The sequence below is a fragment of the Maylandia zebra genome, linkage group LG3 (genome assembly GCF_041146795.1).
Source record: "Maylandia zebra isolate NMK-2024a linkage group LG3, Mzebra_GT3a, whole genome shotgun sequence".
In the NCBI taxonomy this organism is placed as follows: Eukaryota; Metazoa; Chordata; class Actinopteri; order Cichliformes; family Cichlidae; genus Maylandia; species Maylandia zebra.
In genome coordinates this window covers 4,023,626-4,043,002 of record NC_135169.1, presented here as the reverse complement: position 1 = coordinate 4,043,002, position 19,377 = coordinate 4,023,626, and the positions used below count along the sequence as shown (strand labels likewise).

The 19,377-nt window shown below is 39.5% G+C and overlaps 1 protein-coding gene and 2 long non-coding RNA genes across 3 annotated transcripts; 2 read left to right on the top strand and 1 right to left on the bottom strand.

Annotated features, from left to right (window-relative positions):
• Positions 1-56: 56 nt before the first annotated feature.
• LOC143416931 (uncharacterized) lies at positions 57-2,627 on the top strand. Its single transcript, XR_013097168.1, has 3 exons — positions 57-146; positions 952-1,193; positions 2,249-2,627. It is a non-coding gene; the product is annotated as an uncharacterized LOC143416931 (long non-coding RNA).
• A 1,878-nt stretch (positions 2,628-4,505) lies between these two features.
• Positions 4,506-18,071, top strand: LOC143414211 (butyrophilin-like protein 2). The gene is made up of 5 exons (XM_076878081.1): positions 4,506-4,745; positions 13,085-13,423; positions 13,655-13,834; positions 14,759-15,145; positions 15,441-18,071. Exons 1-5 carry the CDS (start codon positions 4,685-4,687, stop codon positions 15,467-15,469), a joined length of 996 nt encoding a protein of 331 aa, XP_076734196.1. The 5' UTR covers positions 4,506-4,684; the 3' UTR covers positions 15,470-18,071.
• On the bottom strand, positions 9,330-10,656 carry LOC143416930 (uncharacterized). Its single transcript, XR_013097167.1, has 2 exons — positions 10,626-10,656; positions 9,330-10,048 (listed from the first exon to the last, which is right to left on the bottom strand). It is a non-coding gene; the product is annotated as an uncharacterized LOC143416930 (long non-coding RNA).
• Positions 18,072-19,377: the final 1,306 nt, after the last annotated feature.

Here is a 19,377-nt window from a genome sequence, read left to right as displayed (position 1 = left end):
CTTCCTGTTTCCTGGTTTGTCACATTTGAGTGACGTGAGGGGAGGAGAAAATGTTGCTGCAACAAGCCCAGGTACAGTTTACCGACGGATGGGTGCAGGACCTTGAAATGCACCGTGTAGAACGAAAGACCATCGTACGAACAAAGGTAAGTTTACCAGTCTCACAAATCGTCGTCATAAATACACATTCGTTAACCGTTTATTAATATAACCTTTGAGCTCAGCGGTAATTAATTAGTAGTGGAAATAATTTCTGGTTCATCACAGAAATGTAGCAGTGACAATAATATTGTATGCTGTAATCGTACTGGACAATTAGTGATACAAAACAACTGTTTTACCCTGTGAATAAAAGTATATGTTTCTGTCAATGTACCATAATAACAGAAGCGAAACGCAATATTGTGTCAGGACAATTCACTATTTATGCACAATAAACAAAAGAGCAATTTCTGTTCAGCGCCAGACTTGCTTGTAACCTATATCACCAATTATGTTAAGAAAAATGACGCATTAACTACAACAAAACTCTGACCTTTGTGGGAATGCTTGGAGCAGACTAACCTGTGAGCTGGAGAGTTCTGAGACGTTATATTTGGTATATCCAGACCATCCGTCGGCTCTTACTTCAGAAACATGGCTTAAAAAATTTCTCTTCAACGGCGTAATCCGATTAAAAAAACGATCTCTTTACCCGTCGGCTTCCCGTGGCTGTCATGCGACCGGCTGTTGCAGTCAATAATACAACAGCTTCTTGCCATTTTTTGGGTTTCTTTTTATCGCTGTGTAACTGAGTTCAATTGAAAGCCTGCGTGCGCTAGTACCTCTTGCTACAAGTTCCCAGAATCCTTTGCGGTTTTACCCCTGAATGACGTCACATTTTCAATCTTTATCCCGACTTTTTGTCCCAGTCCAGCCTTGCCCTGATCTAACCTCTCCTCTTCCTCACAGCTCTGATGTCTCTGAGGGAGATGTTGTGACTGTAATCTGTGAGGAGGACCAAAGCTTTTCTGATTGGACTGTGAGGAGAAACACAAGCAAACTGCAGAGGGCTGAGTGTGGAGATGGGTGGGGACAACAGCAACGTGATCAATCATGTTCCATCAGTGCGCTGGTGCCTCACGACACCGGAGTTTACTGGTGTGAGTCCAGTAATGGTGCCATCAGTAACCTGGTTAATATCACAGTCACTGGTAAGCTGATCACTCTCACTTTACTTCTTATTGCATCCACAAATTGAGCTGAACATGCAGGTACATAGATTCTGTGCTGTTCTTCACTGATCACCTACCTGACTGACAGAGTAATGAAGGACTTCCCTCCCTCGGTGCTTCTTAATGTGTGAGAATATTCTCCATTACTGAGTTAAGACTTCCTTATTTAGATCTAAGCTCTGGATTATCTTGCACGTCTCGTGGCTCCCAAATGTCTCTTAAGTTATTATCATCTGTAGCCTCATACTTTAGCTTTACTTGGCAAATGTGAATGCTTTGTGTGCTGACAAACCCTTTTGCATGTAGTGTTTTTATGAAAAGCCTTATAATTGCCTAATTTTGTGTTTTTGTTCTGTTACAAAAGCAGGCATTCTTACTGTTGTTTAATATTTTACTCAAACCTTTAAGTTTAATTCAGCACAAAAAGCCCCACTGTAAACAAATCCACAGAACAGAACCAAACTCAGCAGCCAAACAGTTTGTCCTCAGTGCAGGTTGACACTCAGAAAAATCAGCTGTCAGTCATATTTCTGTGTTTTTGTGTCGCACTCTCCTCCACACTGCTGTCTGTCATCTCACAGGTATGATGTGCGGAGCGATGCTGAACTTCCAATCCCAGCGTTTCATGTTGCAGGATCAATTCCCATATGAAAATATCAATATCTAATTTGATTACATTTGTTTTTCATCATAAATATGACAGACAAAAGTAAATTCAACAATTAGCAGGATGGTCTGCAATACCCTGTCAATAGGAACTACACTCACCACCTCTCATTCATGTGCGTGTTACGGCTCTGCAAGAGTGTGAGCCAATGAGAAACCAGAGGCACAAAACTTTAGACCACAAAACACACAATCTGATGTTGGTTTGTAAAGATGTTGCTGATGAGACTTTGTAGAAAGCAGCTGGTCTGAGTGATGTGATCAGAGTGCAGCAGATAATGTCTGACAGCAGTTTGAAGAGCAAATGGATTCTGTTCTGTTCTTCATCATCACCTACCTGACACCTCACAGCTGTTTCTCACCTGCAGGTCACACAGGAGGATCTGTTGGACTGAAGGTCAGCCTGTCAGTTCCTGCTGTGCTTCTTGTTGCTGCTGTTTTCTTGATGTAGAGAAAACAAAAACAACAAAGAATCAGGATCCAGCCTCATGTTGAGCTGCAGCAAAATAAAATGTCTGAATCTTTTTAAATCAGCACTCTTAGTCTCCCGCTGGTGGTTTCAGCGTTGTCAGTGAACCTGGGGAACATGAGATGATGCTGGTAACAGAAATCAAAGGTAGTGAACAGCAGACAGGGATCAGCTGCAGGTTTAATACACGTCCTGAATTTGGTTTAGTTTGAAGTTTCTGTAAAATAAAACCAAACGTTGTGATTTGTCTCTTTATAAATAAAGTTGAATTGAATTTCTCTCTGAGCTCCTGTTTCTGTTGTCTGTCAGTGATTTTATCAGTTGGACATCAAGTAAAACTTTGGATAAAATGAAAACTGTTCACACAGTGTCTGTAAATCCACGGGTGAAAATAATACATGTAACATTCACACAAGTCCACGAGTGATTGAATGAAATGTGATCATGGGAAAATAAATTCAAAACTATTCAAGACTTTTACCATTAACTGTCATTCTATTATGAAGTAACAGGAAGGTAATAACACTATAATATAATAATAATAAAGAAAATTAAAAAATATGGTATAACAGAGCTCACTGCCTCACACTGTCGATAGCAGCATTTCTTTTTAACCTTATTTCATTTAAGGCTCAGACGATCATCTGTTTCCACTTAAAGTAGTCTAGCTCTGATATCACTTTAGCCTCTGGATGGAGGATTTGCTATGTTAACTTATAGATAATAAACTCAACGTATTACAGACCAAAACCAAACACGTCCGTAGTATAAGACTGGATTTAACTCCCTTCACACCTGTCTCGACACAACAGTCAGGTCAGTCCCTTCCCTTTTAAGAAATCCACCTTAAATGTATTTTAAATGTAAGTGATGCAAAATGAATTTAATATTTTATCTTTAGTTTGTCAGGTAGCATCAGGTCAGATGGATGATGTTGGGTGAGATGGAGCAGACAGAGATGTCATCACAGCTGAGAGGAAGCAAAAGCCTCAACATCCAGGCTTAAAAGTGATGTAGGGAGCTAAAGCTAAAGCTCTGCTTTCTTTGTGTGCTTGTGCTAACAGCAACTAATGAGAAATGTGATGACAATTGTCCAGCTTTGTCCTTTTATATTCTACCAAATGTGAAGTGAACCTGTGGTTATACAGTAACGATAAGAGCATCTTTATTAGTCCCACATGTGGGAAATTTGTTTTGTTACAGCAGGAAGTGGACAGTGCAGTTACATAGCAAACATGAGAGAACACTGGAATAGAATAAGAAACTGTACACAACTGTACCCAATAGAATAGAATAGAATGATAGGATAAAAATAGAATACACATGCTACATACAACTGAGTACAAACACAACGTTGTCAGAAAAAGAGTGTTACACTTAGTCCTATTGCACATGTGTGTGTTTGATCAGCTGCAAAGTCTTTGTGGTGGAGTCTGACAGCAGAGGGGAGGAAATCTCTCCGCCCACATCGTGGGTGCTGCAGCCACTGAAGGAGCTGCTCTGAAGCGCTATAAAGGTTTGTGATGATCAATACAGGTTTACAGCTCAGATCATACTGAGTTCATTATGACTGATATAAATATGTGATAGAATAATAATAAATCGAGTAAATTGTGATTGACAAACAGTTTTAAAGATTAGATTTTTTTCCTTAAGTATTTTTTATTCATCTTTATTTATATAATAGATAAATAAAAATACTTAACAAAAAATCCCGATTGAGGTTGTCACAATTCATGCATAACAGGGTTAAATAACAATAGTTACAATAAAACACGCCATACATCTATGGTAACATTAAACCACCAGTGAGGGTATGGAGTGACACATCAGTGTCCAATGTAGTGGTTTATGTACAAGTATACCATCAACACTGACACAAATGCAAGAAAACAGCCTTTGAATAGCTGTCCACAGCTGTCCACTGCAGTGACCACTCTGCGTGAAAGAGTCAGCATCCACCCACAAAAATGTTTAAACAGAAAAACTGTTTCAAAAACGAGTGAGACTTCATTTAAAATGTAGTTTCCTTTCTAGTGGATGTTAACCCTGTAAAGTCAGAAGCATGATATCATTGCTAGAAAATCCAACACATCAAACGTCACCCCGACGCAACTTCGATACGAGACGTTAAATCGAAAGTGTTTTGAGTTTGAACGAGAAGCTGAACGACAGATCCGTCCTAACCCTCAGTGACTTTCAGCTTTATTTAAACCTTATTTAGTCTGATGTGTTCAGGTTTAAACTCAGGTTCAGTTGTTCAGTGAAAATACCAACAGACTCAGACATTTAGAACAAACTAAGAGTCAGATGAGCAGAAACAGAAAACACGGACATGTCTGCTGTAACTGCGTCGCTCTGCTCCACTTTGATGTTCGTCCTGTTCGTCTCTGCAGGTGAGATTTAACTGATAGAAACTAAACTGAGTTTATTTCTGAGATAGAGAATCTCAGTCTGGTTTATTTCTCTAAGAATGAATTTCTTATACATTCAGTATCTGGAGCGAAACAAGGCTGGGTGGAGTCTGTTCCAATTTAGCGATCGCACGCTTGAAGTACGCGCATTACGTACGGTGCGTACTAGTGATGTGCGGATCATCCTGAAATATCGATTCCTCCGATACCAATCATTTATGTTCTAGAATCGATTCTCACATTAATATTTTAGTAATTTAGAGTAAATTTGTAGTTTATCATTAACAGGAACACAGTGGAAAGAAACTATAACATTCGGATTGTCTACATTCAAAGGAACTACTTCCTCTTCCGCCTTTCATAGTCATGTGCGAAATATGGCTGTATAAATGTCTCGCAGCCCCTTGGCGCGCGCGCTCACAACAATGGTTGAACGTAATTGTGCGGACGTATTTTACCTCCACAAACAGCTGAGACGTGGTTTGCGATACATGTGGCAAAAAAGTGCTCCAAGAGTGAGGTGTTGTGGCCATACTTGCCAACCTTGAGACCTCAGAATTAGGGAGACAATCAAAAGGGCTGTTGGGGTGTGGGGGGTGATAAATACATTTTACAGTGTTTCTTTATCGGATAAAATACATTAAATGTCACCGTTATTATTGGCCGGCCCGGAAACAGCGGGGGTGTCCAAATTCAGAGGCTGCTTCCACCTGAGACTCTGCTCCTTGCTATCGAAAATATAACCGGGCGCTGATTTAAACTCTCGACCGTCTCACACTTTGTTTAATCAGTTTCTGTTTGACGTTTATTCAGCTGTGTGAAAACCCCAGAGGAACCCACCTGAGGGATTAATAAAGTTAAATTTAATTTAATCTAATAACTTTAATCTCAGCCAAACCGTTTTACCCGCAAACAAATAAAACATTGAAAAAAGCCAAACAATAACATTTTTAAGTTATCAAAGTGACTCATATATCATGTTTAACCCGAGTAGCGAAAGCCCGCGGGGGTTTGAAGACGATGTGTCGATCGGCTCAGATATTTGAAGTTTACACAGCTACATTCTCTCCTCAAAATGTGTTAAAAGTTTTTTTGCGACCCAGAAAGAGAAATAAGAGTAATATTACAGTTTTTTCTGAATGCTTAAACCCTAACTGTGATTCCTGTAGCACAATCTCTAAAACTATTCAGACTTATAGCAAAACCACTCACTGAGTTTGCAAAACTAAAAGCACAAAAACTGCTTTGCACTCAGTTTGCAATTTTGTAACACACACTTTGCAAAACTGTAGGCACAATTCACTGCACAACACTCAATTACCAAATTTCCAACACACTCCTAGCAAAAGTATACACATGTATGGCTATCATTAACACTAATTTGCCAACTGTCTGGCACACTTTCACATGTGAAAACTTTTTTAGATAATTAGTTCACTTTGCAATCAGCCTAAGCACTATAATACAGGTAAGCTGTGTGTGCGGAGTACAATGGAGGGAGCAGAAAGAGTGAGAAGTAGAGGAGGCCGAGGAAGAGGACGTGGAGGTGAAGAAGTAGGACGAAGAGGACGACAAGGACAAGGAGGAGCAAGAGGAAGACGAGGAGGGGGAGAGGAAGACGAGGAGGGGGGAGAGGAAGGGTAGGAAGAGTAAGAAATAGAATTGCTGATGACATCAGAGCTACAATAGTGGACCATGTAATCAACCGTGGAATGACCCTGAGGGTAGCTGGCCAACGGGTCCAGCCTAACTCGAGCCGCTACACTGTAGCAAGCACCATAAGGACATCTTGAAATGAGAATCGGTTAGTACAGTCACTTCGCACAAAGATTTGTAGCACTGCCATATGCCAATGAGAAACACACCAATACCATTGATGTAAAAATACTGAAGTTGTTACTTTACAGAATTGCTAGATGACCAGATGCTGGGGGCAGAGGAAGCATGTTCACTGCAGACCAAGTAACCCATATAGTCATTATGGCGATTGCAAATAATCCTATACTTGGAAATAAACACTTGTGTTTGTTTTGATGTGTTTGAATAAACACCAGTACTTGAAGTTTGGATCCCTCTATGCTTATGGATCTATGACAGAAGTATGAGCTCAAACTGACATAGCCTACCTTGTGCACAGAGAAAGCAAAAGCCAGATGTGTTTTGTATTCATACCATCAGTGTGCAGTTGGCGCATTGTGTGCTTAGTAGATGATGGCTTGTGTGTACTGTTTGATACGGAAACACCATTTTTACGAAGGTGTGAAGAGTTAATCTAGCTGTGTTTGCTTTTGCAAGAGAACTACAATGTTTTGATTATTGGGTGACAGGTTTTCTTATTTGTGTGAAGAGTTTTGCAAAATTAGCCAATAGTTACAAAAAATGTGCTTACGCAATCAGAAAAAACTGTAAAACTAAGCAGCTGCCGCCATTGTTGGAAACTGGAATTGGCTGGGCCGCGCTATGAACTCTGCGATATGGTTTTTCAATTTTGTTGTCCGGGAGGAAAATCGGGAGAATGGTGGCTCCGAGAGATTTTCGGGATGGGCACTGAAATTCGGGATCCTCCCGGAAACATCGTGAGGGTTGGCATGTATGGTTGTGGCAACATCACTAACCTTTTCAAACACCTCAGAGTAAAACATATCACAGAATATGACGAGCGTATGTTGAGGCGACAGGAGGACAGGGACAGGTGCTGGAAGGGCGAGACAGAGAGGCAGGCAAGGTGTTCAACTTCAGTTTTTTTTATTTCTATATGATGAATTCTGCATTATTAAGTGATAAGAACCAGTAATCTGATGTCCTGTAATCATTATGACGCTATAATTTGAGATACAATAAATAAAATAAGTTTTTGTATAAAGTAGGGCTGCACGATTTTGCATAAAATGAGAATCACGATTTTTTTGGCTTAGAATTGAGATCACGATTCTCTCACGATTTTCTTTTACAGTATAAATATTTATTGCACTTATTAACTGCACATCAACTTCGTAACAGTTGAGACTGAACATAAAAACAATAAATAAACATAAAAACAACAAATGTCTCACGTTTTGTTGTTGCCTCAAAATGTTGTACTGCTCGCCTCTGTCAGTGTGCCCCAGGGTGGCTGTGGCTACAATGTAGCTTGCCATCACCAGTGTGTGAATGTGTGTGTGAATGGGTGGATGACTGGATATGTAAAGCGCTTTGGGGTCCTTGGGGACTAGTAAAAGCGCTAAATAAATACAGGCCATTTACCATTTACCATTTGAAATTCCGTCTCCACCGTTGCTCGACACTGCGTGTATAGAGCAGGTAGTGCAACAATAGAAAAATAGTTACGGGACGGCACTGTGTAGCGTTTGTCTAGGGTGTTGATCATTCTCCTAAATCCCTCGTTTTGCACAGTGTTGATGGGAGCCATATCTTTGGTCAGGTGATAAGTGATAGCCTCCGTGATTTCTTTGTGCCTGCGGGAGTTCGACGTGTATAGGGAAGCGCTGTATAAGGTTCCCGTTATTGATGTTGGGGTGGTTGACCAGGACGGATTTTCTCCTGTCACTTTCTCGTCATCCCTGACGTGCTGTCCGTTGTTTTTTCCCTGCTAATTTTAGCATCACACGGCACAGCTTCTGTATCACGTGGTATAAGGCTCCGCCCTTGTCATTTGTTGAGCAGGAAGAGTGAGAGCTTGTTTTCATGCAGATTACGTCCCGGATCAAAATGCGGTACAATCGTCGTTGTCTTTTCTTTTTTTTTTAATCGTTGTCATTGTCAATGAGATCACACATAAGTATGAATCGAGATCGCGATTTTCTAACGATTAATCGTGCAGCCCTAGTAAAAAGTATCGGTATCTGATCAGTATCGTCGATACCACCCTGAATATTACTTGGTATCAGATCGGAAAGGAAATCAGTGGTATCGCACATGACTAATAAGTACGAGAAGTGCGGAAGTGAGAGGCTTGTGAAATGGGACGGTCTAACCTTCGTCGCGCTGCTCAGGTTGCCTAGCAACCACGATACTAACTGCGAGAAACGTTTCATACAGCATTGTTTGACAGAAATGAAGGAGAAAAAATGTTTTGTTGGTCATTCATTTTTTATGACATCACTTTGATTAGTTGAGTATCTGAGGCTGAGACCACGGGACTGTAAAACATGATTGTTGGGCTTCATTTCTGTGCTGAACAGTCATTTAAGATTAGTTAGTAAATAATATAATTAGCTGATGTTGTTCATGAGACTAAAATCATCTCACTGTGGTAATGTAAATATAATATGAACAATATTATAGTATTGTCAGATTATTATGATCTGTATATGTATATATTACAGGATATATTATAGCAGTGATCTTTAACTCTGAGTCAAAGATTCAAGTTGCAGTTATTTATATTTCCTATCACCTTAATCTTCACTCAAAGACAAGTATCTTTGACAGTGCATATATAGATGTATTATATATAAGAGACAAATGTTGTTCCTTCAGTATGTTGGCATTACTAAATTTGGCTCAATGCTTACATATATGTGTAAAAAGCAAATGTACGAGCTGTGATAACTGTTTCTGATAGAATGAAGAGTAGACTGATATATGAAATATTCCTTTATTGGGTGAGAAAATCAGACCATGTCATAACTGCTGTAAGTCACACAGAATAGATATCAGAGCCTTAAACAGGCTGACGTCTGCTAAATGGGTCAAACTGGGCAGAAAGTCTACAAACACATAACATCCTTATAGAATATGATGTAACACTATAGATCAACTTACCTCAGAATATATAAAGCATATAAACAATTACAGCAATATGATGCAACAAACACAGCGGTGCTACTGATCCAAAATACTCAAAGCTTCATAGAACTGAAACAAACATTTATTTTTAGGTCCATTCTGCTGCTGATACATACTTTAGGTTTCTGAATGTTAAACTTGTTGCTGCCTTTCATAGTGTGTAACTTGAAGGCCCTGAGTACTTTCTCCCGCACTGAAAACACTGGAATGATACAATTATTTGAACATTACCTAATAAGACTGATTCAGGACAGACAATTAGTTATGTTAAACTTTCCTAGCAGTCCTTCACAAACAGGGAACAGTCTGTCTATTCTCTCCATCTGTCAGCTGCTGCTGGCTCTTCCTCCTCCTCTTCCTCACACACTGCTGAGTTTGTCCTGGTGGATCATCAGGGCTGCAAAGCCTCACAGATGATGTGCAGCAGTGGGTCCCTCAGTCTGTCCTCACTCTGGACACTTGCAGTTGTCACACATGGAAATCAAATGTGTGATAAGCTGCAGGATTCAAACACAAGTGTAACTTATAAACACATGTTCATACTTTTATTACACAATCAGAGAGAAAGAAACAGAGAGAGAGAGCAGGACAGACAGACAGGTGACAGTCTCAGGTGTACACACTGCTACACAACAGCACAAAAGAAGGAGGATTTAGTGTTTGTGACACATGTGTGACTGCTGTGATTAAAGCATCTTTCTTTCAGCTTAACGAGTGAACCGTCAGCTCGTTCAAACACACGTTAAAGTCCGTTTGGCTCGACACCACCGAACAGAGGCAGCAATATAACATAGCTAACATTAACAGTGCAGTGAATCCTGCTTGATATTCAGGACTGCAAACCGAGCAGCATCACTGACTTTCAGCTTGTTGTGTTTGTGGATATATGACTGACTTTAATTATCCATAAAATCATCACATTCTCTGTAAGATTAAGGTCGACTACTGAACGGCATATATTTTAAAATAAAGGCTTTAAAACCAAGTTAGTACAAACATCGCTAATGTCACATAACTTTGCTGACATGTGGCCAACAGTAATGTTTAATGTTCTTCATTATTAAACAGTCACACTTTTGAAAGTTTACTCTTTGGCCGCTCCGCTTCTCCGATTCAGCGGCAAATCGTCCTACCTTTGTTAATCTGAGCTAGAAGCATACTTTAACAGCTAAAATTAGGTGCCAAACCATGCTACCTTTGTGAATGTTACCTACAAGCATTCTCTGATGGGCAAAGTTAAGTGGCAAAGTGTCACACCTACTTAATTTTGTACTGGAATTACTCTGTGACAGCAGAAATGTGCATAAACTACTACAGTAGGATGTTTTGCCCAAGTAGGATGGTTTGTGTTTAATGTGTGTTTAATGTGTGTGTCAATGTGATGTGTGGTAGTTTTAGGACACAGTTCATCAACTGTCCTCTTTCCCCCATCCACTTTTCACATTCTGTCCGGGGGGATTTTTGAGATTAATGAAAATGTCCAAATGTTCCTAAAGAGGACCCATATGTGTGGGTGGCGTTATCCTCGAGCTGCTGCTTTGTGAGTTGTTGTTCTGTGTTCACAGATGAGGCAGACAGTGCGCAGCAGAGCACCTGGTGATGTTTAAGAGATGCCAAAGCACAACTGTTTTTTTTTTTCAGACGAACTGGAAAATAAATTTCCTGCGTACCGTCCCGGTGTTGTGCCAAAAACTGATTTCCAGTATTTGCTAAAAACTGATTACTTGTATTTAAATAACTATAGCTATAAATAACTTGTTGGTCTATAATATGTGAAACATATGTATGTATCCCTCCTGAATAATATAAAGTCATCTTGAGCAACAAACAACATTCCTGTAACAAGGTAGAAGCCACAATCAGTTTTTGGCAGTGGCTTTTATATATCCTTTATTCATGCAGTAAAAAAGGAAATCTTGTTGACTTTAAAAATGTCTCTTTTAAGAATAATCTGGCCAAGAGGACAGCTGAAATTGCAACAAATGCAAAAATAGTTCTGTAATCATATTTTAAGTGACAAAAGGGAGCTGATTGATTATAATGTAATTACGATAACACAGTTACAAATATACTTGAGAAACAGGTAATTTTTTTATTTTATATATACCCTTTCTAATACCTGTTCACCAAAGTCTATTTAGCATCATAGATAACGATATTACACATTAAAAAAAACACACACGGAAACATTGGAAATCAGTTTTTGGCACAACACCGATACTGGTCATTTTTCTTATACAGATGAGGCATTATTTCTGTACCATTATTTAATTCCAGAGGTTTTTAAGTTATTTTTTGTCCTTTTTGACTTGTAAAAGCCTATATCACATGTTTTATTTCTCCATTCATTAACCGCAAAGAGAAGGCATCGTTTTAATATGTTAAAAAAAATTTATGCAAACAGTATTATTAAAGTTCGTCATGACTAAGCCAAGTTTTTTGGAAATCAAAATAAGGTTTGTATACAAACAGCTGTAGCTCCATAAAGGCAGCATGCAGAGACTTATAATGAGAGGCTGCTTTCTCTCACACATTATGTTCACTTATTATCAGCACATGTTGTTGTTCTGTGGAAGCTAACATCTTGTAGTTTCTGACACTTTGCATGTTTAGCATGAGGCTAAAATTCCCCCTCAGTGGGTCACTGGTGACCTGCTGGATGTTCAGAGGTTCATTAAATCCAACATGACTAAAAACTCAAATGTAAGAAGAAATGAACAAAATATTTAAAGTCAGTCATTCTGATCATGATTGTACTTTGACCAGAGCTAATGTTTTCTCATTAGTTTGAGTTTTTATTCCATTTGGACTTTTTGTGTTTAGTTCAGTTTAGTTTCCAGATGATTTTCTTCTTTTTCAGGTTTGATTATTTATTGCTTGAAGAGTTTTAATAGTTTTATTCTTTTTTCATTCTTACTGTTTGGAGGTTTGTGTCAGAGGCCAGATTCAGGAGCATCAGTACAGCTGTTACAATAAAAAGCAGTGACTCAGTCTGACAGACATCCAGAGTCTCAATGAACTCGTCCATCAACAACATTTTATCAAACTAACAGATTCTAAAACCAAAGATTTGTTTTTCAGATGATGTTTTTCATCCGTCTCAGTCTTTGCTCATGAACTTTGTCTCCAAACGTCTCAGCCTGAGCTTCCCTCTGATGAACTCGTTCATAATCTCGTCCATTCTGCTCTCAATGAAAATCTGAACATGTTCAGCTCGGCCTCCTGTCTTTGTGTCAGAGTCTCCAAAGCAAACATGACAGCAGCTCACTGCCATCTTCAAACCTTCCCTTTCACTCTTGCTGCTGTCCTTCTGTCACAAATCAGCCCTGATGAAGATGCTCGGGATCAGGTGAGGAGGAGGAGAAGACTCGCTGTGGTGACGCCTGAAGGGACACAAGAAGAAACACAATCAAAGATCATCATCTAATAACAGAAGACTGTCTTTTATTGTGTGTTTCTGATTGGCTGCTGTAGAAGTGAACAGTTGTACTTTGACCTTTAACCTCTCTGCTCTGTGTTGTTTCCTCTTTCAGACCCAAAGATCATCACAGCTGAGTCTGGACAGGACGTCACTCTGACATGTCGAGCTGCAAACAACAAGATCATAGTTGTAAAGTGGAGCAGAGCTGACCTGGGAGATAAATATGTGTTTTTGTACCGGGACGGTCACTTTGTTCCAGATGACCTGCATCCATCTTTTAAGAACCGGGTGGATCTGCAGGACAGACAGATGAAGGATGGAGACGTGTCTTTGATTCTGAAGGATGTGACGATTAATGATGCTGGATCATACGAGTGTCGTGTTGTCCAGCGAGTGAGAGGACCTATGACTCTAATCAACAGCACCAACCTGACAGTTGTTGATCCTCCAGGTGAATGAGTAGAGTTGAGTGTGTGTGTGATCAGAGGTGAAGCTGCTTCCTGGTTGTTGATGTTTGTTTGTAAAGATGTTGTTGATGAGACTTTGTAGAAAGCAGCTGGTCTGAGTGATGTGATCAGAGTGCAGTAGATAATGTCTGACAGCAGTTTGAAGAGCAAACGGATTCTGTTCTGTTCTTCACTCATCACCTACCTGACAGCTGACACCTGTTTCTCACCTGCAGGTCTGACAGGAGGACAAGAGAAGGATGAAGACAAAGAGAAGGAGGATGGATCTTTTGGACTGAAAGTTGGTCTGTCAGTTTCTGCAGTACTTCTTCTTGCTGCTGTTGGTTTCCTGATCTACAGAAGATGTAAACCTAATCCTGCTGATCCACATGTAGCAGAGCATCTTCAGCATGAATGTGAGTCAGATGAACAAACACAAAGAAAGATAAATAAATGATTGTGAACATCCAGCAGACGCTGTAGAAAGCTGGATGTTCAGAGTCTGATGTTATTTCTCTGATGATCATCATGTTCAGACTCAGACCAACAGTGTGTGTCTGTGCTGTCTGTCAGTGACTCTGAACTACAGTTTATTCATCTTCAGGCTGTTCATGAGATTTACTGACACAAAGTCAAACTGTGTTACAAACATACATGAATTTCTGATCTCAGAGTCAGTGAGTGTTTTTGTGTTGGAGCTTCAGGTTCAGCTGTTTGTAAGAACTTGTTCTGTGAGAGATGAACAACACAGACCTGAGATCAGCTGCTACACACACTGAATGAAGTGACAACACAAACGCTGTGTGATGATCTGAGTGCAGATGAAGGTCTGTGGATTATAGACGATCAATAATCTGCCTGCTTGTGTTCAGGATCATCGATCAGTTACAAATGAACGAGCTTTGACTCAGTTTGGATGCAGAAATGTTGTCCAAGTCAAACTGAGCTTTTTCATGTTTCTCACAACTAAAAACTCAAATGTCAAAGAAATTAACAAAATATTTCATATGTTATAGGCAGGGATAACTTAGCAGGTGGTGTGGTCGCCTCATGATCACAAGGTCGGGGGTTCGAATCCACTGAGCAGCTACTCTGAGGTACCCCTGAGTAAGGTGCCATCCCTACACACTGCTGCCCAGGTGCCTGATTAGTGGCTGCCCACTGCTTCACAGAATGAATAGGTTAAATGTAGGAAGAGTAATTTCTGCATTTAACCTATTTAAGTTGGTTATTTAGACTTTAAATAATGTATAAAGTATACATTATTTAAAGTCAATCATTCTGATCATAATTGTACTTTGACCTTTAACCTCTCTGCTCTGTGTTGTTTCCTCTTTCAGACAAAACCATCACAGCTGAGTCTGGACAGGACGTCACTCTGACATGTCGAGCTGCAAACAACAAGATCACAGCTGTAAAGTGGAGCAGAGCTGACCTGAGAGATAAATATGTGCTTTTGTACCGGGATGGGCACGTTCACTCAGATGGTCAGCATCCATCTTTTAAGAACCGGGTGGATCTGCAGGACGGACAGATGAAGGATGGAGACGTGTCTTTGATCCTGAAGGATGTGACGATTAATGATGCTGGAACATACGAGTGTCGTGTCTGCAAGGAAGAAACAGATTCACTGAAGTTCATCTTCAGAAGAATAAGAAAGCGCAGGAAGAGAGCTAATCTGAAGACTGACCCAATCAGCATCATCTACCTTCGTGTTGATCCTCCAGGTGAGTGAGTAGAGTTGAGTGTGTGTGTGATCAGAGGTGAAGCTGCTTCCTGGTTGTTGATGTTTGTTTGTAAAGATGTTGTTGATGAGACTTTGTAGAAAGCAGCTGGTCTGAGTGATGTGATCAGAGTGCAGTAGATAATGTCTGACAGCAGTTTGAAGAGCAAACGGATTCTGTTCTGTTCTTCACTCATCACCTACCTGACACCTCACACCTCACACATTGGTGCATGTACACAATTCACTTAAAATACAGTAGTTTTGTATTTTCTAATTCATTTTTATTTCCAATGCAGGTAAGCCAGGAGGACTCACAGAGGATTGATCAGTCATTTCTCTGTTTTGCGTCTTGTTGTTGCTTCCCCCCCTCAACATCAAAATAAAGCACAGTGCAACTAAAGCACGGTGGTTAGCACTGTTGCCGCACAGCAAGAAGGTCATGAGTTCAATTCCACCATCAGGGTCTTTCTGTGTGGAGTTTGCATGTTCTCCCCGTGTTCGCGTGGGTTCCCTCCGGTTACTCTGGCTTCCTCCCTCTGTCCCCTTGTGGTGATAGGTTAATTGATTAATCCAAATTGCCCATAGGTGTGAATGCAAGCGCAAATGGTTCGCATGTTCTCCCCGTGTTTGCGTGGGTTCAATCTAAATTGCCCATAGGTGTGAGTGCGAATGGTTGTCTGTCTCTGTGTGTTAGCCCTGCGACAGACTGGCAAGTGTTTTTAATTCTTCAAAAGTTGACAGTGTGTCTTTTGTATGAATTCTGCTTGTGCTGTCTGTCAGTGACTCTGAACTACAGTTTATTCATCTTCAGGCTGTTCATGAGATTTACTGACACAAAGTCAAACTGTGTTACAAACACACATGAATTTCTGATCTCAGAGTCAGTGAGTGTTTTTGTGTTGGAGCTTCAGATTCAGCAGATATTTGTAAGAACTTACTTGGCCTTTTGGGTTTTGAATGTAAATTGTTGTTTGTTTTAATGTAAATTAAGCAGAAATCTTTGGTGCTGGTGTAAATAACATCCTGTGACCTTTTCCTCTTTAAGTGGAGCACAAAAAACAAGTTTGTATAACAAGCCTTTTTTTTTTTTACCTGATGTTACTTAATATTATTATTATTATTGATGTGAGAATTGTATGACAGTAAAAATTCTTGTATCCTACCGGTCAAAAGTTTTACAACACCCCAATTTTTCCAGTTTTATATTGAAAATTATGCAGTTTAACGTCTCATTGCAGTCTGAAATGAAAGCATGGTACAAATAAGAAATTGTAGTTAAAAAAGAAAGAATGGAATCAATTTATAGACCAAAATGCATTCTAAACTTCTGACTCAAAGTCGCCACCTTTGGAAGATATAACAGCTGAACACACCCGTGGTATTCGTTCTACAATAGAAATCAAATATTCTTCAGAAAGTTCTTCTAATATCTGTTGCAGAAGTTCCCATAAATGCGTCTCACTTGTAGGTTGCTTTGCTTTCACTCTTCTGTCCAGTTCATCCCAAACCAGCTCGATGGGGTTTTTCCTGAGGCGGTTTGGCATAGCTTGGATTATGTTTGGGGTCATTATCTTGCTGTAGGATGAACCCCTGTCCAACTAGGCACATACCAGAGGGCACTGCATGGTGCTGCAGAATGCTGTCGTAGCCGTTCTGGTTCAGGATGCCTCTCACTCTGTACAAGTCACTATATCCAGTGAAACAGCTCCACTTCCTCTGCCATGTTTGACAGTTGATACCACACACCGTGGAACAATCCTTTCACCTACTCAACAGAGTAGGAAAAAAAAAAAAGGTTTTTCTGTAACTTTTGACTGGTACTATAGCTGATCTGTAATAATAATTTAAAGTTCTTCACCTACACCCTGTCCTATCTTCAACTTCACATTGTTAATAAATTGTTAATTATATGTTATGTTTTATGCTGGATTGTGTTACTGCACGTGTCCCCAGTCAGAAGGCACAGCTAACACCCAGAGACTTTTGTGGGAGAGAAAGTTAATTTTATATACAATGTGACGGTGCATTGGGAGTAAACATTATGTGGTTTCTGAAAAAGAAACATTGCAAGATAAATACAGTCAGTATAACTGGTGTCAAATGCCCCCTTGACAATCAATCCTTTCATGTGGTTTCATCACTCTAATTCTGCAAGCATGTAAAAAATGCATGGTGCATTAAGGGTTAGAAACAATTAGACACAATTCTTAAATGTAACAAGATGGCACAAATAATAACAGTATCTCCATTCAGGCTGAGATGCAGCTCTCTTCAAAGCTTCACACCCTGAGCCCACTGCTCCACCCCTCCCCTGCAGCTGAGCCACAGACCACATCCTGACACAATGTCATATTACTCAGGTATCTGGACCCATAAAGCAGACTCGGCACACAAAGGCTTTCAACTAAAATGGTCAATGGACTGATTCTTATACAGTGCTTTTCTACTCTAATGGAGCACTCAAAATACTCAACATGCCACATTAACCCAATCACACAAGCACAAGTCTTCTATGCTTTTAAGTGCTTTCTAGCTACCATTCACAAACATACTCAGATGGATGCACTGGAGAGCAACTTGGGGTTAATATCTTGTCAATATTTGGCATGCAGACTAGGGGGAGCCAGGTATTGAACCACCAACCATGATCAGTAGATGACCTCCTGATGTACAGCCACCCTGAAATCCTTCCGTGTAATAAAATAGCTTTATTACAAGGAAAAGACTTAATAAGTGTTTTTGGCCAGGGAGTCTGAGTGACTTCAGTGCGAGCGTGAGCACCGGAGCTCTGTCAGAACATAAAAATTGGTTTGCTGCTCAGGAAATGGATGTAGCTGATGTAAATATTAAGAATGATCAGCTGTTACCTGAGAGCAAGAGAAGGAGAAGCATGGAGGGAGTACTGGGCCAACAAATGATTCCCCACATTTGCCTAAAAATGACTATGAGAATTTAAACAGTTGTGAATGATTTGTTGGGTTATAGTGAGTAAAAAAAAGATGCAGTATTCTGAATACATTGGATTACTTAATATATTGTCATGCTTTTTGCAACTATATATATATATATATATATATATAACTAAAACATGAATGTACTATTGCTGTGTAATTTATTACTATTACTTAAGGTTACTCACCATCAGTGTTGGGCAAGTTACTTTGAGAAAGTAATTAATTATAGTTACTAGTTACTTCTTCAAAAAAACAACTGAGTTAGTAACTGAGCTACAAGATTCTAAAAGTAATTAATTACTTGAAAACTAACTATTGCGTTACTTTAAAATAATGTTTAACCCTCTGGGGTCCAGGGTATAATTGGCCATTTTTAACTACTTTTGATTTTCCCTCCATATTTCACCTTTAAAAACTGTGTATTTGCCTTGTTTTGTATCTTTTCAGCACAACCTCACGTGTCTGAATTTACAGTTATGTTTTCATTTTGACACGCTGCATTAACACAATTGATCTAAAATCAGACAAAAATCATAAAATCCGAGTAGAATAGAAGTTGTATTTTTTACTGTCACAACCAAAAATATGTTTAATGAATCATATTTTATAAATTTAAGTCAAATATAAATTGGCAATTTTAAAATCCTATGCACAAGTTTTGCAAACAACAAAGTTATTTGCAGCCATTTACTTTTTACCTTGATTTTTAAATAACCATTTCAATCTATTTAGAACAATCAGCTGTTCTGCATTCAGTAAGAAGCCACATAAATTATTTGTGCCACTCCAAAAATTTCTGTCCACTATAAAGGAGAACATCACAGGCTGATACCCAGGGCTGGACTGGGACAAAAAAATTGAAAACCAACGCTGTTGTGGCAGTGATGTACACTGTCTTGTTGGTATATGTATGATTTCTATACATTTTATATAAGAAAAAAACTTTGGTTGTAAGATTCAGATAGTTATTTATTCAAAACTAGACATTTTAAATGAGAATAAGATAAGAGATCATTGATAAGTTTCATGACTGAAGTAGCAACAGTAGAGGGAGGGAGAGAGAATGAGAGAAGAAGAGGCAGCTGACAGCATAAAGACTCAAAATAGATTCAGCTTTGTGTCTTTTTTTTTGGTTTGTTTGTTTTTTCTTTTTTAGGGGGGGTTACGTTAACTGGTTTGTTTAGATATTCCACCCTCCGTGTTCCACATGTTGCTTTTGCAGATTCTCATTTTCACTGCACGATCGTCTATTTCCGCCTGGTCTCTGTGCTTCTGTAAC